Source organism: Microtus pennsylvanicus, chromosome 3 (genome assembly GCF_037038515.1).
Source record: "Microtus pennsylvanicus isolate mMicPen1 chromosome 3, mMicPen1.hap1, whole genome shotgun sequence".
Classification (NCBI taxonomy): Eukaryota; Metazoa; Chordata; class Mammalia; order Rodentia; family Cricetidae; genus Microtus; species Microtus pennsylvanicus.
Window position 1 is genome coordinate 134,209,869 of NC_134581.1, and position 17,368 is coordinate 134,227,236.

Consider the following 17,368-nt stretch of genomic DNA (forward strand, 5'->3'; position numbering starts at 1 on the left):
TTCACAGATCATTCGATTCCTCATCTCACACTTGGTTTTGAGATCTGGGAAATTTGATCATGTGTGTAGATTTGTGTTCTGTCTTATCAGTCAAGATGCAGAACTGTTTCGTCACTCCAGAGTTTTCTCTTGATACTGCATAACAGTCCTGGCTAGTTCTCCCTTCTGCTTTTTTCTGACGTCTGTTAATCGTTCATTTCTTCCTGACCCTTACAGTTTTGTTATTTCCTGGATATTATGGAGATGTAACTGGGTAATAGGCAAGTTTTGAGAGTGGATCTTTTCCTCACTCAGTATAATCCTTTTGACATCCGTTATGATGCATTTTAATAGTTTGTTGCCTTTTCTTACTGAGGAGTATTCTATGGTATGAGCATCAGTGACACTTTTAGCTATGTATTTTAAAATGACAGTTGGCACCCTGCATTTTAATCATCTGTGCAGCCCATTTTTATTAACAGACTAGTGTTCTAAGTTCATCCCTTCCATCAACACGCATGCCCTGAAGGGCTTTAATTATTTTATCTTCTGTGTCTGTGCAGCATTAGAGGTTGCGCAGGGAGAGAAGCTGGTCCTGAAGGTCTAAGCACTGACTTTCGTATTTGGTCACTCTGCTGGTCAGGTCAGTGAGTCCTGCGGGTTCACCTCTGTCTCTTTTCTTCTGTCACAGTCTGCATGGAGGAGGAACCCACTCACCTGAGGCTGGGTGTGTCCATTCAGAACCTGGTGAAGGTTTACCGAGATGGCATGAAGGTGGCTGTGGATGGCTTGGCGCTCAATTTTTACGAGGGCCAGATCACTTCCTTCCTGGGTCACAATGGAGCAGGGAAGACCACCACCATGTAAGAAAAGGGCGTGGCTCTCACAAGATCTGCTGCCGGAAACCCTGGCTTAGAAATGTAGACCTAAGGCCACTGAGGAGAGGTGAGGCTGCGTCTACCTGGCTCTTGAATTTGTTCCTCTCGCCTTCAGGTCAATCCTCACTGGGTTGTTCCCCCCAACTTCTGGCACTGCCTACATTCTGGGCAAGGACATTCGCTCTGAGATGAGCTCCATCCGGCAGAACCTGGGCGTCTGCCCCCAGCATAATGTGTTGTTTGACATGTGAGTAGCAGAAGCGTACAGAGCGCCACCCTTTCCGGTGTGTGACCTGGGAGTCCTGGTGTTCTCAGTAGAGTGGTACTCAAGAATTTCCCTTCTTGGGGTGCAAGGTAGAAGGTCTTACCTCTCATGGCCCAAGGTGGCCAAGTTACCTTTTGATTTCAGAGGAAAAAGGAGGTGAAGTTGTCTTAATGTTCTCTTATCTAAATCCAGTTACTTGGGCTTCTGGGCTTCCCAGGGTTCTCCCTTTCCTTAGACTCAGACCTTGAGACCCGTTGAGGGTCATTGACTCCAAGTGAATCCTGAGCCAACTTGGTTAACAGAACAGTGAAGTGAGAACCATCTGAGGAGCTGGGATTTCAAGTTTTAACTCTAAGAAGCTCTGTGACCAGGCCTGCAAGGAATAGGATTTAAACGATCCATTATCTCCCAAGCAGTTCCTATGATGGCCCATTATCTGTGTACCCTGAATTCTTCCTTCTGGTCACTGTTTCTAGAAACTGACTATTTTTCAAAGGCAAGGACGAGGTGGAAGAGAAGGAAAACAGGCAGGGGACATACATCCTGCAGAACCCAGGGCTGACCTACCCCTCTGTCCCCCAGGCTGACCTACCCCTCTGTCCCCCAGGCTGACCTACCCCTCTGTCCCCCAGGGCTGGCCTACCCCTCTGTCCCCCAGGGCTGACCTACCCCTCTGTCCCCCAGGGCTGACCTACCCCTCTGTCCCCCAGGCTGACCTACCCCTCTGTCCCCCAGGCTGACCTACCCCTCTGTCCCCCAGGGCTGACCTACCCCTCTGTCCCCCAGGGCTGGCCTACCCCTCTGTCCCCCAGGGCTGACCTACCCCTCTGTCCCCCAGGGCTGACCTACCCCTCTGTCCCCCAGGGCTGACCTACCCTCTGTCCCCTAGGCTGACCTACCCCTCTGTCCCCCAGGGCTGACCTACCCCTCTGTCCCCCAGGCTGACCTACCCCTCTGTCCCCCAGGCTGACCTACCCCTCTGTCCCCCAGGCTGACCTACCCCTCTGTCCCCCAGGGCTGACCTACCCCTCTGTCCCCCAGGGCTGACCTACCCCTCTGTCCCCCAGGGCTGACCTACCCCTCTGTCCCCCAGGGCTGACCTACCCCTCTGTCCCCCAGGGCTGACCTACCCTCTGTCCTCCAGGGCTGACCTACCCCTCTGTCCCCCAGGCTGACCTACCCCTCTGTCCCCCAGGGCTGACCTACCCCTCTGTCCCCCAGGCTGACCTACCCCTCTGTCCCCCAGGCTGACCTACCCCTCTGTCCCCCAGGGCTGACCTACCCCTCTGTCCCCCAGGCTGACCTACCCCTCTGTCCCCCAGGCTGACCGTCGAAGAGCACATCTGGTTCTACGCCCGCCTGAAGGGGCTCTCGGAGAAGCACGTGAAAGCAGAAATGGAGCAGATGGCCCTGGATGTCGGCTTACCCCCCAGCAAGCTGAAGAGCAAAACCAACCAGCTCTCAGGTGAGCCCCGGGACTTTCCTTCTCCATCTTCCTTTCCTTCCTCCTCCAGAAAAAGACCCCAGGGTCCAAGACTGGGTGGGTGGTCCCAGTCGCCTGTCCCCCGTCTGTGTCTCCAGATCATGGTAGCCTGTCCTCTCCATGCTCTGTCTCCAGCTGAATGCCTGCATCCATCTCTCACCCCCACCCCCACCACCACCTCGCATCCCCGCTCACCATGTGAGGTTGTGCTCTGCTCTGTTTTCTAGGTGGGATGCAGAGGAAACTGTCTGTGGCCTTGGCCTTTGTGGGTGGATCCAAGGTTGTCATTCTGGATGAACCCACAGCAGGTGTGGACCCTTATTCTCGCAGGGGAATATGGGAGCTCCTGCTGAAGTATCGACAAGGTACACACTCTTTATTTATTTCCGGTCATGAAGCTGGGGTGTAGGGTGGCTTTTGAGTGTTGTAGTTGTTTTTGTTAGGGTAACAGAATTGCTTCTCAAGAAAAGTATGGCACCTCCTTACTCAGGGCCTGTCCTGGGGGAGGGAGAAGGCCTGGTTTGTGTGATACTTAAAGCTTATGTTTCGTTATTTAAGGGTCGACCTGGAGAGCAGAAAGGGCATAGGCACACGTGTGTAGTTACGCTGTGCTGTAGTCTAAGACTCATGAGCACAGAGTCTGTGTTCTTGTTTGTTTTGCCCTGACTAAGGGAATGTCTGTAAGCCTCTTAGCCCATTCAGTGGGACAGGTTCCCAGAAAGATATTACCCCCCTTTCTGTAACAATGCAACAGCTATACTGCAAGCTTTGCCATCCTGGGGTCACGCCTACAGAGGTTAAGGGCCTCCCCGAGATCCTTCTCATACGTGACATCTCTGTTGTCCCTGCCATTATGATCAGTGAGAACCGACAGGCCCCACGGTCACATCTCCTTGTGTTTGTGCCTGGCAGGCCGCACCATTATCTTGTCTACACACCACATGGATGAAGCTGACATCCTGGGGGACAGAATTGCCATCATTTCCCACGGGAAACTGTGCTGTGTGGGCTCCTCCCTCTTTCTGAAGAACCAGCTGGGAACAGGTTACTACCTGACCCTGGTCAAGAAAGACGTGGAATCGTCTCTCAGTTCCTGCAGGAACAGTAGCAGCACTGTGTCATGTCTGAAAAAGGTGAGCGGCAATCTTGGTGCTCAGCTGGTTGTGGGGACTAGGCAGCTAGGGCTTGTTGGCTTAGACGGCTTGTGCATCCGTGCCCTGCGTTGCCACGATGTGGCGGCATTCCTCTTGCTTTGCGAGCCTTTTGTAATGCATCACAGCTCCCGCGTGGAAGGCCCGGGAGACCGCTGTTCCGACCGCTAGTTCTGTTGCAGCCCTTTCTAGTTTCCCTCTGGTACTAACCCTGGGTGATGGAGAAAGTTCTTTGAGGGCTTTATTCTGTCAAAGGAAAGAGACTTGCCAGGAGGTAAGAAGAGCCTTGGCTTCAAAATGCCCTGCCATTCTTGCTTATTGCCTTTAAATCTCATTGACCCTAACTTTGAAACTATGAAGCATCGAATATCTACTATACACAGCCTTACCACATGTTTAACATGTGGGTTTAAGAGACAGTAATGGTAATAGTCCACTTTCGTTCTAATATTTTTTCCACATCTTCATCTCAACATATAGAGTGATGCAGGGAAGACAGCATTATGCTTATAGTCTCAGATGAAGCAGGTGAGCCTTATAGGAGTCTGTAGTGTAGTCAGGGTCTGCCAGCAAGTACATCATGGTCAGGACTAGGACCCTGGATCTGGTTTGCTTCTCTTTTGAGATTTCTACATGTAATCAAACCATACCACCTACCTGAGCCCTGCCTCCAGCTTTAAACTCTTAGCTACTTAACTCTCCTTGTAGCTGGAGCCTCCTTATTCACTTACTCAGGTGAGTTCTGAGGACTGGCGACATCAGGCTCCACTGGGAATTTGGTAGAAACGTGGTGACCTGACCTGAGCCTCGTTGTTCAGAATGACTGAATCCGTATCTGCATGTTAAGAAGGGTGCCTGAGCAACTGAATGCGTATTACCATTGGGAAACATGAAACTAGATAAGTGGTCAGGTAAATCCCTTGCTGGGACTGTGGGCAAATGTCCCATGGCAGCATTGATCTAATGTCACACAGTTCTGTTGACTGTCAGTGTGCTGACCTCTTTTACCGTAGTCAGTCAGGCTAAGAACACACATAGCACCCACACCCCATAGCAGGGACCTCTGAAACATGGCTGCCAGCTGCATACTTTGCAGGGCAAGCTTTCTGCTCTGGCTGTCGTCAGTAGAACTTCCTGGATGCTCTCTCCCTCAAAGGTGGTGGTGTCTATACCCGGCTCGCCCCCTGACCCGTTCTCACCTCCTTCTTTGCCATCAGGAGGACAGTGTTTCTCAGAGCAGTTCTGATGCTGGCCTGGGCAGCGACCATGAAAGTGACACGCTGACCATCGGTAAGGACTCTGGGGTTTCTTATTCAGGTGGTGCCTGAGCTCCCCGCAGCTGGGCAGAGTGGAGGCGGAGGAGGAGAGGTGCAGAGGCTGGTGGCGCTGACTCAAGGTTTGCTGCTGGGCTGGGCTGGACCGGGTGGCAGAGGGAGTGAACGCAGCTTGGTGGTGGCTTGGCCTAACGCTTGCTTGGGAGCATGGGGCTTGGTCTCGGGGCTGGAAGGGCAATATCCTAGAGAACTGAGGTGACCGGGAGTCTGGGGAATGCCTTGGGAGGAGTGGTTCCTGGATGAGATGTTGGAGGGCCAAGCCAGCAGGAAGGGAGTTGAACTCAACATATAAGAAATGTGAGAGCCTAGGAGATGAAGAATAGCATTTCCATTTCCCTCGAGCAGTGCCTATGAGGGACCAGAATCACCAGTGGCATATGGAATAAAAATACCGAGCTGGCTGTCTCTACCCGGTCCCAACAGCTGGATTTATGCAGGAAGAGTTCTGCTCTTATAAACTGTTTGATTAGCCATCTTCAGAAGTAAATAAAGAATAGCCTTATCTGAAAGTTTACAGAAGAGCAGAGTCTTTATGATTTACAAATTCCTCTTCCATCGAAGAGTCCTGGTACATACACAGTAGACACAAGGTTTCAATCTCTGGCTCATACCCAGCACCTACACGTGCCCCCAGCTTTGGTGACATAAAGGAGAATTAGAGACAGTCTCTTCTCTCTTGGAGTTTTCAGGCCAGGACGAACGGGATGATGGGTTTTGGCATCTTAGGAATATGGTGTCTCCGTAGTGCTTCTGAGATGCAGGCAGAAGGTGAAGGCAGGGACTGCTGGCTCTTGCTTTAGAACTGAGATGACCAAGTAGCGCCACGCTCTTGTCCCCACAGATGTCTCCGCTATCTCCAACCTCATCAGGAAGCATGTGTCTGAAGCCCGGCTGGTGGAAGACATCGGCCACGAACTGACTTATGTGCTGCCATACGAAGCTGCTAAGGAAGGAGCTTTCGTGGAGCTCTTCCACGAGATTGACGATCGCCTCTCAGATCTGGGCATCTCCAGTTACGGCATCTCAGAGACCACCCTAGAAGAAGTAAGCGGGCAACAGTCCCAAGGCCAGGGAGGCAGCCTACACTTGGAACGTGACTGCTATAGTGTTGGTTACCAAGATTTTAACGTTTGGGTAATGCCAGCCCCAGTAAGAGTGTAGTACCAGAGAGCAGTGAATAGAAGTATCAGGACTGCTCCCTGGTGTGAGTAGTGTTGTGACCTATGGTGAACACTCATATATAGTAAATGGCTGATATTAGTTCACTGGAGCCAGGTGCTGGTGATTTTTTTTTATCCTGTTTATTTAGTTTTGTGATTATAATTTACTTACAACATTTCTCCCCTCCTCCCCCTCCCTCCAAACCTTCCCATATATTACTCCTGCTCTCCTTCAAATTCATGGCCTCTTTCATTTTATTATTTTTGGTTTTTGTATTTTATATTTTTAAATGATGTTTTTACTTACTCTTGGAGAAATATATTTTGGGCATATTAATTCCCCTCTTCCAGTTCCTTTCAGACCTGCTTCCTACCTCTCTACCCATCCAAATTCATATTCTCTCTCTCTCTCTCTCTCTCTCTCTCTCTCTCTCTCTCTCTCTCTCTCTCTCTCTCTCTTTCTCTCAGAAAAAAACAAATACAAAAACAGAACCCATTTGTGTTGGCCAACTCCCCTGGGTGTGGGCATGCCTCGTAGTGTGGCCAGTACACCATTGTCACTTCATTGATGGTGTTCAGTTTTAGACATTGAAAGCTCATGTAATAATTATAGCAGGATGAGGATTAATAGTGAAGGAAGTTGATCTGGGATTATGAATTAGCTTTGGGACATCAAAGCCCGGGTTATCTTTACTATCTAGCGATGCTTCTCTTTAGAGACATACCCTCACAAGCCTTGAAGCCTAGAAGGGGTGTAAACATTTCTGGCTTGGCTGGCACCTGGTGTAGATTGTGCAGCAGACTCATCTGTGCTGACAGTAAAATTTCTAAAGCTCCCCTCTGTGCCTTTGAATCAAAATTTCTGGAGATGTGACTTTGTATGCAACTTCTGTTGCATGCTTCCTGCAGCGTAGTCTGTAGATAGGTTTGGAAATCAGTGACCTCGGATAGATTTCCTCTATCTATAAATAGTGTTTATTTCTAGTAAAAAGGAACCTATTCCCCTTTGGCCATTATTTCTTGGATAAATCGTCACAATGTGGTCCTGCTCCGAGGTCTAGGACCACAGATAAAAGCGACTTGCCTCATTCTGGGTCAACATCTCCCTCATAAAGTTTGTTTTATTTTGGAAAGAATTGTCTGCATTGGTAGCTATCACACATGAAGACAGGTTTTCTGTCCAAAACAGCTTCTCCCTTCAGTGGCTCTGATAAAATTGTTGTTGGTAAATATGGCCTCCACCTTCTTGGTCTTAAGAGCTTGATGTGGGATTTTACAACCTGATACGGGGAGTGGTAAGTTCTTTGGTAAAGTAGGTGCTTACATTGTCTCCTGCTATGGTTTTTCAGATATTCCTCAAAGTGGCTGAAGAGAGTGGGGTGGATGCAGAGACCTCAGGTAACCCGGATGTGTGGGCTGCGCGCTATTTGGGTAGGCTTTCTGCAGGCTGTTGAAGCTAGCCCCTGTTGTAGCCTTCCCTTTGCATCCGTCTGGTGCAGTCTCATTCTTAGCTTATGGGTTTGCTGTGGGAAGGTTTGATGTGTTTGATAAGCTGTGGGACTCCTTCCTTTGCCCCATTTAGATGGTACTTTGCCAGCGAGACGAAACAGGCGGGCCTTTGGGGACAAGCAGAGCTGTCTGCGCCCATTCACTGAGGATGATGCTATAGACCCAAATGACTCTGACATAGACCCAGGTATGAACGGACAAGATCTTTGTTCTGTTGTTTGAACTTGAATTTGTCTTTTATGTGTGTCTCGGCTATTTCTTTGATGGCCTTTGGCTAGGATCATAGATCCTAAAAAGATTCAAAGAAAAGAGAAGAGAGAGAGAGAGAGAGAGAGAAAGCCCCTTTCCCAATATGGCATGTCTGGTCAAACCTGAAGAAGCCCACCATTATCACTCCATTAAATAGGAAAATTTCATAGGTGGGTATGAGAAGATGACCCCCCACGCTCTGAGCCCATTTATCTGTTGCCATTTCTGTAGGGTCTCACTTTCTTGCACACCTTTGGTGTTTTAGGCATTGGATGAGAATTATTTTTTTTAAAGATTTATTTATTATATACACAGTGTTCTGCTAGCATGTATGCCTGCATGCCAGAAGAGGGCACCAGATCTCACTACAGATGGTTGTGAGCCACCATGTGGTTGCTGGGAATTGAACTCAGGACCTTTGGAAGAGCAGGCAGTGCTCTTAACCTCTGAGCCATCTCTCCAACCCCTGAATGAGAATTATTAAATGGACAGTTGATCTCGAAGGAATCAAAGGGGAGGTCGTGTTCGTAAACGTACATATTGTGGATGACTGCGTTCATGTATGTTTGAGATGGAGAGGGAGTTACAAAATGAAACAAATTTGTAGACTGAGTACCCCATTTAGGAGTCACTTGTCTCAGACAAGGATGCATGGTTCTTAGGTACAGAAAATTATTTGGTCCTGCAGTCTGACTAAATAGGTCTGGATTTTTGTTCGGCATTCATATTTCATTGTCAGGACTTAGAAGTTTTTAATTTGTCCACTTTTTATCAAGCATATAAAAGGGAGGAGACTAATTACCCGTGCGTGTCAGCCTACCTGACCCGCTTCATAGGATGTAAGAACTGAGGACGACTTATTCCATCGGAACAGCTTGCTTCTCTTATTTGTGAGCACATCGTTGGTTGTCTCACGGCCTTTCAAGTTTCTGTGCTCGTCAGATGAGGACTGAAAGTGTGCATGTTGAGGAATAGAACTTTGAGCTAGAACTTTTTTCTCAAAAACATGGCTTTTTCATGAAAACCCTTAACTTCTGTGGTACCCTGAAGGCTGCAATCCACAGTTTCCAAGATGACTCGCCCAAGTTTCCAGAGGAAAGAGCGAGGTCAGTCAGATACAGGTGAGACTGAAGGTGACCCGCCATAATTTTTTCTCAACAGAATCCAGGGAGACGGACCTGCTCAGTGGGATGGACGGCAAAGGCTCCTACCAGCTGAAGGGCTGGAAACTCACCCAACAGCAGTTTGTGGCCCTTCTGTGGAAGAGGTTGCTGATAGCCAGACGGAGCCGGAAAGGGTTCTTTGCTCAGGTGAGATGTGCTGGTGTCCGCCTTCATGGACTGCAGACTCTTGGGCCAGAGAAGGTGGGGTACGACTCTGGTCAGGATACAGACACTGGGACCAGATTAACCAATGTCCACACTAATTCAGTTTTCTTGCCATTTGGTCATCTGCTGGCCAGCGATTTCCTTGCGCTTCAATTTGTTCATCTGGACACAAGGCCCGATATGTGGTTGTTATCAGGATAAAATGAAGTTTTTTTATAATTGAGTTTGACATTAGTATGTATGTATGGGGGAAATTCAAAGAATACCATCAAAGGGGATACAGTTTAGAAAAACTGGTTGGGCAAATTTAATTCTCATAACACAGGAGCTGCCCTGCTGAGATGTGCTTGATAGTGCACTTATTATTATTAGAAATATGGTATATTTCTCTGATTGTGTGTAACTGCTGTGCAATGTGCATGAGGCTAAGGATGTAACTGCACGCAGCTCCCGTATGTCGTTTGCATGCCGGCTTGATCAGTTAGAATGGAATACATTTATTTCACAATATAAAACAAAGAACCATAGAGAACATGTCTGCCCTGCAGACCACCTGGGCAGCACTCCTTTAAAGTGTGAGTTTGAAGCCAGCCAACCTGGATCTTGATTGACCACTGGCTGACTTTTCTCCGTTCCATAGGGCTCTAGTTTGTAGATGGGGATAATGAAAATAGCTCCACAAATAACCACGAGATGGGGTATTAAATAAGTTGATTCTCACTACAATACTTCCCAGTGGAATTATTCATCCAGTGATAATTTTCTATATTGGAACTCAGAAATGCTAAAACCACAGTTCCTGTTTGATTTCTTATGGCCCTGGAGATGGAGGCTAGGAATGTGCACATTCTAGGAAAACTACTACCGAGTCACAATCACAGTCAGGGTGATCATTGAAGCATTGAAGTTGTAAAGGGTCAGTTGCTCAGAAATGAATGAAAGGATCTTTTGGTTAGATCTGAAGAAGGGATATAGAAAGTTTGGAGAATTTCAAGGAAGGATTTAGATAAGAATGCTTTTTCCTGGTGCTCATAGGGGAGACCGTGGCTGCCACTCCTTCTGGGGGAGGACATGGCTATAGAGTTGGTTCTGTGTTCTCAGCGTTCAGAGATTCAGATGTCACATAGGAACCCCTGCAGAACAGACAGAACCAGGATCAGGGTCTTCTGTTTCCTGGTCCAGGGCTGTTTCTCTCAGCCTTTGGCTGAGTCCATGACCCAGCCTGGTTTTTCTCAGTCTTTAGAGGGAAGAAAGAGCAGGGCTTAACATTTAGTCATTGTGGCTTTTTACTCTGTGACAGTCCCAGGTTGTTCTGTCCACTTTAGGAAATGCTAAGGAGGAAAAGGGATAATTTTCAGGCTCCTTTGCCTCCCAGCTGCCAAAAATATATTGGTGGAATTCAGCCATGGGCCTTGCCTGTGCCCCTCATCGCTGTGTAGATTTCTGACTGTTTTTTTTTTTTTGTCCTGTGGTTCCTTCCCCTCCCAATGCCTGTTTATAGATTGTCCTGCCAGCTGTCTTTGTTTGCATTGCCCTGGTCTTCAGCCTGATCGTGCCACCCTTTGGCAAGTACCCCAGCTTGGAACTTCAGCCCTGGATGTATAATGAACAGTACACGTTTGTCAGGTATGTGTTTGATTTCTTTAGTTCTCCTACACTGGAGGTCTGTAGATGAAAGTGTTCGTGATATAGAGGGAAGTTTGAAAAGGGTTGAGATAGGGGCTTGCTCTCTTCCTGGTGTGTGTGTGAGTGTGTGTGTGTGTGTGTGTGTGATGTGTATGCAGTCATATATAGATAGTGAATTAGTAATTTTTTTTCCTCTATCTCACTTTCATTTTCTATACTTAAAGGTTTGTTTGACCCCTTTCTAGCTGATGACCTAGTATGGCCCATAGCTATAGATCATGGCCTGTGTTTGTGTCCTGGACCCATTGTTTTCTTGGTCTTTTTAACTGTTCGTACAAATAGTCAATAAAATCTGCCTCTCTGTTCTTGGAAGGTCCTAGCTGTCTGTGGCAATTAGATAATTTTCAAAGTAGCTTTGAAATGCTGATCCTTAATCATTTTTTTTATTTCACACGAATTGCATATGTCTTTGTGTGTATGTATACGCACATCTTCACATGTAACCTCTTTGTACATGTTCCACTAGGGGTACCGTATGTTACCATGATGCCAGATGTATGACGCTCCTCACAGGTGGCGTCTGTGTTTTACTTGTTTTGGTTTAAAAGCCTGTTTTCTGGGAAGTGCTTAGCTGAGGTTGCTCTGTAGGAAACCTTTCCTACCCCTGAATCCTTGTTCGGGTGAACTTCCTGATGTGGATCTCTCTCGTGTACCTGCAGTAATGATGCTCCAGGGGACTCGGGCACCCAGAAGCTCCTGAACGCTCTGACCAGAGACCCAGGCTTCGGGACCCGTTGCATGGAAGGAGACCCGATTCCGTGAGTAACACTTCAGCCACCTCGTTTTCTTTCTGGTGCTAACGCCTCTTACATTGTGACCACCATTGTTTAGCCTTTTAGTCAGAATTGATCTTAAAAGGCAAGGCAGTTATCAAAGAATTTAGGAGCAAATAGAATCTTCTAACATCCTTCATAACAAATCATTACCAGCATTTGTTAACTCTTCACACCAGTCAAGTTCAATACGAGAGTAGACGGGGGAGGGGGAGGAGGGCGCAATTTATAGATTTGCTCATCTCCACTTTAACCTGAAAAGATGACAGACTGATTTCTTTTATAACAGCCCCAACTCTCTTTTTGTTCAGTTGCACATTATGATCAGACATTCAGGACAAATTTTAAATAGTAAGAAAGTAAACTCAATGATACGCACAGCGCAGTGGACTGTGTATGTCTGTAAGGAGCAAGGCGTGAGGAAGCTCTGCTGAATGAAGCCAGTGCAGAGATGATGGGGAGAGAAAGGGGCTGGTGGAGGTAACTTCAAGTTTGCAGGTCCAAACAGAATTTCTGTCTGGGGTCATAAAGCCACAGAGTGATAGCTAAGAAACTGGGAGACAAGGTGATAGATACCTAGAGAAGGAGATTTAGAATCCCAAGCCTCAAAGGGGAGGATGGCAATCTTGTGTCAGAGCACTGAACATGGTGGCTATGTATACAAGACCCAGCAGATTCCTAGACGAATGGTTTCTGTGTATTTATCAGCTCTTAATTAGTGTTTGTTTTAGCTCCCTTTCTGTTGCTGTGATAAAACACCACATAGAAGGAAGGGTTTTGGGTGGATAGAGGGATAGAGGAATCTGTGACCATCATAGTGAAGAACATGGCAGCAGGCAGGCGGGGACATGCTGGAGCAGCTGCTGACAGCTTGCATCCTCATCCACAAACAGGAAGCATAGTCTTTTGAATGTTACGAATCTTTTGACGTAACTCCTCCAACAAGACCACACCTCCTAATCCTTCCCAAATAGTTTTACCAACTGGGGAATCAAGTATTCAAACATAAGAGCCCACAGGGCTGTTCTCACTCAGACCATCACATGTTAGATGATGTGTTAGTTACTGTTTTGCCAGGAGAAAAGCAACTTGCATGGAGCAAAAATTTTTGGTGATTTTTAGAGGTTTTAGTCTATGGTCGATTGCCTACAGTGTTTTGGGGTTTTGGGGTCTCTGGTGGGTCAAACATGATGGGGAATATGCGTGGCACACAGCTGCTCACATCATAAAAACCAGTCTACGAAGCAAAAGGAGACAAGGAAGGGTTGGGGGGGTCCCAATATTTCCTTTTAACATGTGGAGGTAGCCACTTGTTTGCTTGTTCATCCCTGCCACCCGGCCAGCTTGGCCCCAAAATTACCACACAGAAACTGTATTAATTAACTTACTGCTTGGCCTTTTAGCTCTAGCTTCTTACTGGCTAACTCTTATATTAATTTAACCCATTTATATTAAATCTGTATATCGCCACGTGGCAGTGGCTTACTGGCAAAGATTCGGCATGTCTGATTCTGGCGGCTCCATGGCATCTCTCTGACTCTGCCTTTTTCCTTCCAGCATTCAGTCTAGTTTTCCCTGCCTACCTAAGTTCTGCCCTATAAGCAGGCCAAGGCAGTTCTTTATTCATTAATGGTAGTCACAGCACACAGAAGGGACCCCTGCATCTAACATGTGTCCTCAATGACATAACTTCCTTCTCTTAGGCTCTGTGGCTTAAGGACTCCGCCAACTCCCAATAGCACCACAATCTGGGGGCCAAGCCTTTAGCCTATGAGTGTTTGTAAGACATAGAAGACTCAAATTATAGTTGATAGTTACTAAGTATTCTTTGTACTTCAGTTAGTTCTTACTGGATGGTACATCCAGCAGCTAATATTGGGAACAGATAAATAGATGCTGAGGGTGGGGAAGGACACAGATTCTTCTTGACTTCACCCTACCTGTGGGATTCTGGGTGCAGGCTTTGCAGGAAGGAAGGATGAGGTAAGGTGATAGGAACTGAGCCATATGGATTCATGAATTGGTTCCAGCAAAGGCTGTATCTACAGGAGAGAGAACTTATGAGACAGACAGCTAACCTACAGAGATAAAAGAAATACCTGTCCATGGCATCAGAGGGTATGTGTGTGCTGTTTGAGCGCCATGGACTCTCTGAAGCAGTCTGAAAGAAAGGGCTTCACCCTGCCAGCTCATACTGAAATTCAAATTTTAGGATTTTTGGAAAGTGTTAAGACTGTAGAAAATCTGAGTAAAATGCTTTTTCTGTGGACTTTAGTTTGTGCCAGCCTTTTGAAGGTTTTATGTGTGGGTTTCAAAAGGACATGTCTTAGCTAAGAGGCCTCAGAGAGGAAATGATAAATCATTTGGAGAAGCTCTTCACTTGTGTGTGTATTTATAAACACACATACTCAAAATAAAGATTGCAACTATTTTAAATTGTGGAATCTTGAAAATTGGAAATCTAGAAGAAAAATTAGAAATGACAAGTCATTTTATACTTTACTAGTAGGGAAAAAAATGAACCCTGAGACACAAGGGCCTCGTGACACGCTCCAAACAGTCCAGTGCTCTAGGCAGAGATGCGGGCCTCGCGCTCTCTGAGGATGCTTGTGGCCTCGCTTTCCACACAGCGAGCAAGCGTTCCTGCTCCTCTCAGCTCAATTCTCTACTTATTGGAGGACATAAATTGGGTTTTGCCGTTCTCTGCAAAATGTCCAGCGTATACATAGATACAAACTCCTACCCATGCCTGTATCATATGACTCCTCTCTCCTTCCCTCCCCCTCCCCCTTCTCACTCATCAGTCCATCTTAAAGCCCATCACACTATTTTCCTGTTGTTCATCAACTCTCTAAGACTCATTTCTTCACAGGGCCACTGTGCCTGACTTCCCATGACTTCTGCTTGGAGTGTTCTTCCTCACCAATTCTTTTAAAATTATGTCTATTTATTTTAGTGTGGGTGTGCGTGTGTGTCATGGCACATGTGTAGAAGGAAGAGTGAAACTTCTGCCACATGGGACCTAGGGATTGAACTCAGGTTTGGCTGTAGGCACCTTTACCCACCGAGCCCTCTTACCAGCTCATCATTCCAATTCTTTTACCAGCTTATTGTTTGTGTTTTGGCTGGCATGTTTTCCTGTTTCTTTTTTTTTTTTTTGATCTTTAGCGTCAGTGATCTCTTCTCTTCAAATACTCTCTTGCCGTTTCTGCTTTATTTGGGGCTGTGTTAAATTAGACTTGTTGTCCTGGCATGCAGAACCCATGAAAGCGGAGGGTTTGGATTGCTTACACAGACTATCAGAGATGCAGAACACTGTAGCACGTAGTGGGCCTTCATGTGTGCTGTGTCAACAGATGTTGGATAGTGGGGTTGAACAGCATTCACTCTGAGCATCTGGAGCCTGTTTATGTTGTATTTCCCCATGCCTTCTGTGATGCCCAGCCTCCCAGGCTGCCCCAGAGCAAATAGAATGAAGTCCTAGTCTCTTTCAAATGGTAGGGGCTGGGCACATGGGCCCTTTCTAAAGAGCAAACCTGTGTTCTAAAGGGATCTGGGGAAGTCAGGCCCCTTTCAGGGGAGCCTACAACTCTTGGTGTCCCCTTTTACAGAGATACCCCTTGCTTGGTGGGGGAGGAGGATTGGACCACTGCCCCAGTTCCCCAGACCATCATGGACCTCTTCCAATATGGCAACTGGACGATGAAGAACCCCTCACCCACCTGCCAGTGTAGCAGTGACAAAATCAAGAAGATGCTGCCTGTGTGTCCCCCAGGGGCAGGGGGCCTGCCACCTCCTCAGGTGAGTCCCCTGTCGGTATGACTGAGAAGTGGCTCAGGGTGGGGCATTTATGAGGCGGTAGGAATAGGTGATTGCAGCCTTGCTCTTACCTGAGACAGATGAGTGGGATCTGGGAGAGGGGTTTGAACTACACTGTGCCAGTGCCTGTCATACCACTCTCACCGACCCAGCTCTCACTGACCCAGCTTCCTACCCTGGTTCTGTCACAGCTGAGCTGGTGGCTGTGTTTACTCTTGGGACAGTTTTTTTTTTTTTTGAACTTCAGAATAAGGAAGTGGACCACAAAACTTAGGTGTATCTTATCAACTCTTACCTTCTTTGGGACTCTGAGTTTTGAAAGGAGATCTGAGTTTTTTGTTTTTGATTTCTTTTTTTTTTTTTCTGAAAATTTCAGGATAGTCTATCTCTCTGCTATTTCATCAGAATCCACAATCTACGCTGGAGGGTGGAGATAGGTGATTTTTAGTGGGTGTACAAACTTAAATCTCACTTGCCACCCTAAAATCACCTGATCCAGTCACCAATATAATGCTCACGTACAAAAGAATCCACTGGGCAGTTTATAATGCTGTTGCCTAAATATTCGGTGGAATGGAGAATCCCATCTAGATATCTAGAATACTTTCCGGGGGTAATTTTGGCTTGGCATAGTGAGGGACAAGTGCTGATGGCAGAATTGGTGGGTGGCTGAGGGTCTAGCCTGGGCCCTGGGGTCCTTTTGACTGTTGTCTGTTTTCTGAGCTCGGTTTCCATGTAATAACAGAGAAAGCAAAACACTGCCGACATCCTTCAGAATCTGACGGGAAGGAACATTTCCGACTACCTGGTGAAGACATACGTGCAGATCATAGCCAAAAGGTAGCTCCTGTTGAGACCTGGCTCGCTCTCTACCATCGCTGAGGGGAGACATTAAGGCCCACAGATGTAGACCTGAGCAGTAGGGAAATGGAAGATTCTGGCTCTGTGGGAAATTTGGCACATTGCATCGAGACACGACAGTGCACAGGGTATTGTGAGTCTTAAACATTCAACTGAGAGGACGAGCCTGGCTGCTCTAGAATGAAAATAAATTAAATGTGGACTCAGATTTGAATTCTGACCCTCAGCAGCTGCTTGACCAGGTTCAGCCCATTGTTCTTGTAAAATGTGACGTTAGTATTGCATTAAGTTTGTTGTGGGGGCTCAATGATGTGACATAAGCAAAGAGCTTTAGGCCTTCTCACATGGGTGGCTCCATAAACACAAGGTGTTCTGAAGCAAAATCAGGGTAGACTCAGTAGCTTTTCGTACCAATGGAGCCTTTCAAGAGACTTGTAAATTCCTGGGACATGACCGCACAGGGCCCAATGTTTGGTTAGTGCTCAGAAAATATGTTCCCTTCCCATCAGTGTGTTCAGGTGGCATGTCCCTGTTTGAAGTGACTGTAAATGACAAGGGTATGCTAGAATGTAAGTAGATTTCCCAGAGCTGGAACCTCTCCCTCCACATGGGATTTACAATTGAAATTCATTAATTAATTTTAGACAAGGTTTCATTATGTAGTCTTGACTGGCCTGGAACTCTCTCTATTTTAGACAGTGTTTCACTGTGTAGTCTTAGTTGGCCTAGAACTCTCTGTATAGACCAAGGTGTCTAGATCCACCTGCCTCTGCCCCCTGAGTACTGGGATTAAAAGCACGTGCTACAATGTCTGCCTGTATGGTGGCTTTTAAATTTGTTGAATTTGCTGTGTGATTACCACATGGGTAAGGTTTCTGAGACAGCCTGAAGGA

The 17,368-nt window shown here is 47.0% G+C and overlaps 1 protein-coding gene across 2 annotated transcripts in view; it reads left to right on the top strand.

Annotated features, from left to right (window-relative positions):
* Abca1 (ATP binding cassette subfamily A member 1) overlaps positions 1–17,368 on the top strand; it is a 121,892-nt gene that overhangs the window by 82,918 nt on the left and 21,606 nt on the right. Inside the window, exons 19-32 of one of the 2 annotated variants that reach the window (XM_075967212.1) lie at positions 671–842; positions 973–1,104; positions 2,445–2,587; positions 2,833–2,970; positions 3,518–3,738; positions 4,974–5,046; positions 5,932–6,134; positions 7,600–7,648; positions 7,833–7,946; positions 9,170–9,318; positions 10,838–10,962; positions 11,682–11,780; positions 15,407–15,596; positions 16,360–16,454. In XM_075967212.1, the coding sequence (XP_075823327.1) occupies positions 671–842; positions 973–1,104; positions 2,445–2,587; positions 2,833–2,970; positions 3,518–3,738; positions 4,974–5,046; positions 5,932–6,134; positions 7,600–7,648; positions 7,833–7,946; positions 9,170–9,318; positions 10,838–10,962; positions 11,682–11,780; positions 15,407–15,596; positions 16,360–16,454 (1,903 nt within the window). Of the gene's footprint in view, positions 1–670; positions 843–972; positions 1,105–2,444; positions 2,588–2,832; positions 2,971–3,517; positions 3,739–4,973; positions 5,047–5,073; positions 5,153–5,931; positions 6,135–7,599; positions 7,649–7,832; positions 7,947–9,169; positions 9,319–10,837; positions 10,963–11,681; positions 11,781–15,406; positions 15,597–16,359; positions 16,455–17,368 lie in introns of both variants that reach the window. The other variant, XM_075967211.1, reaches the window with a different exon arrangement.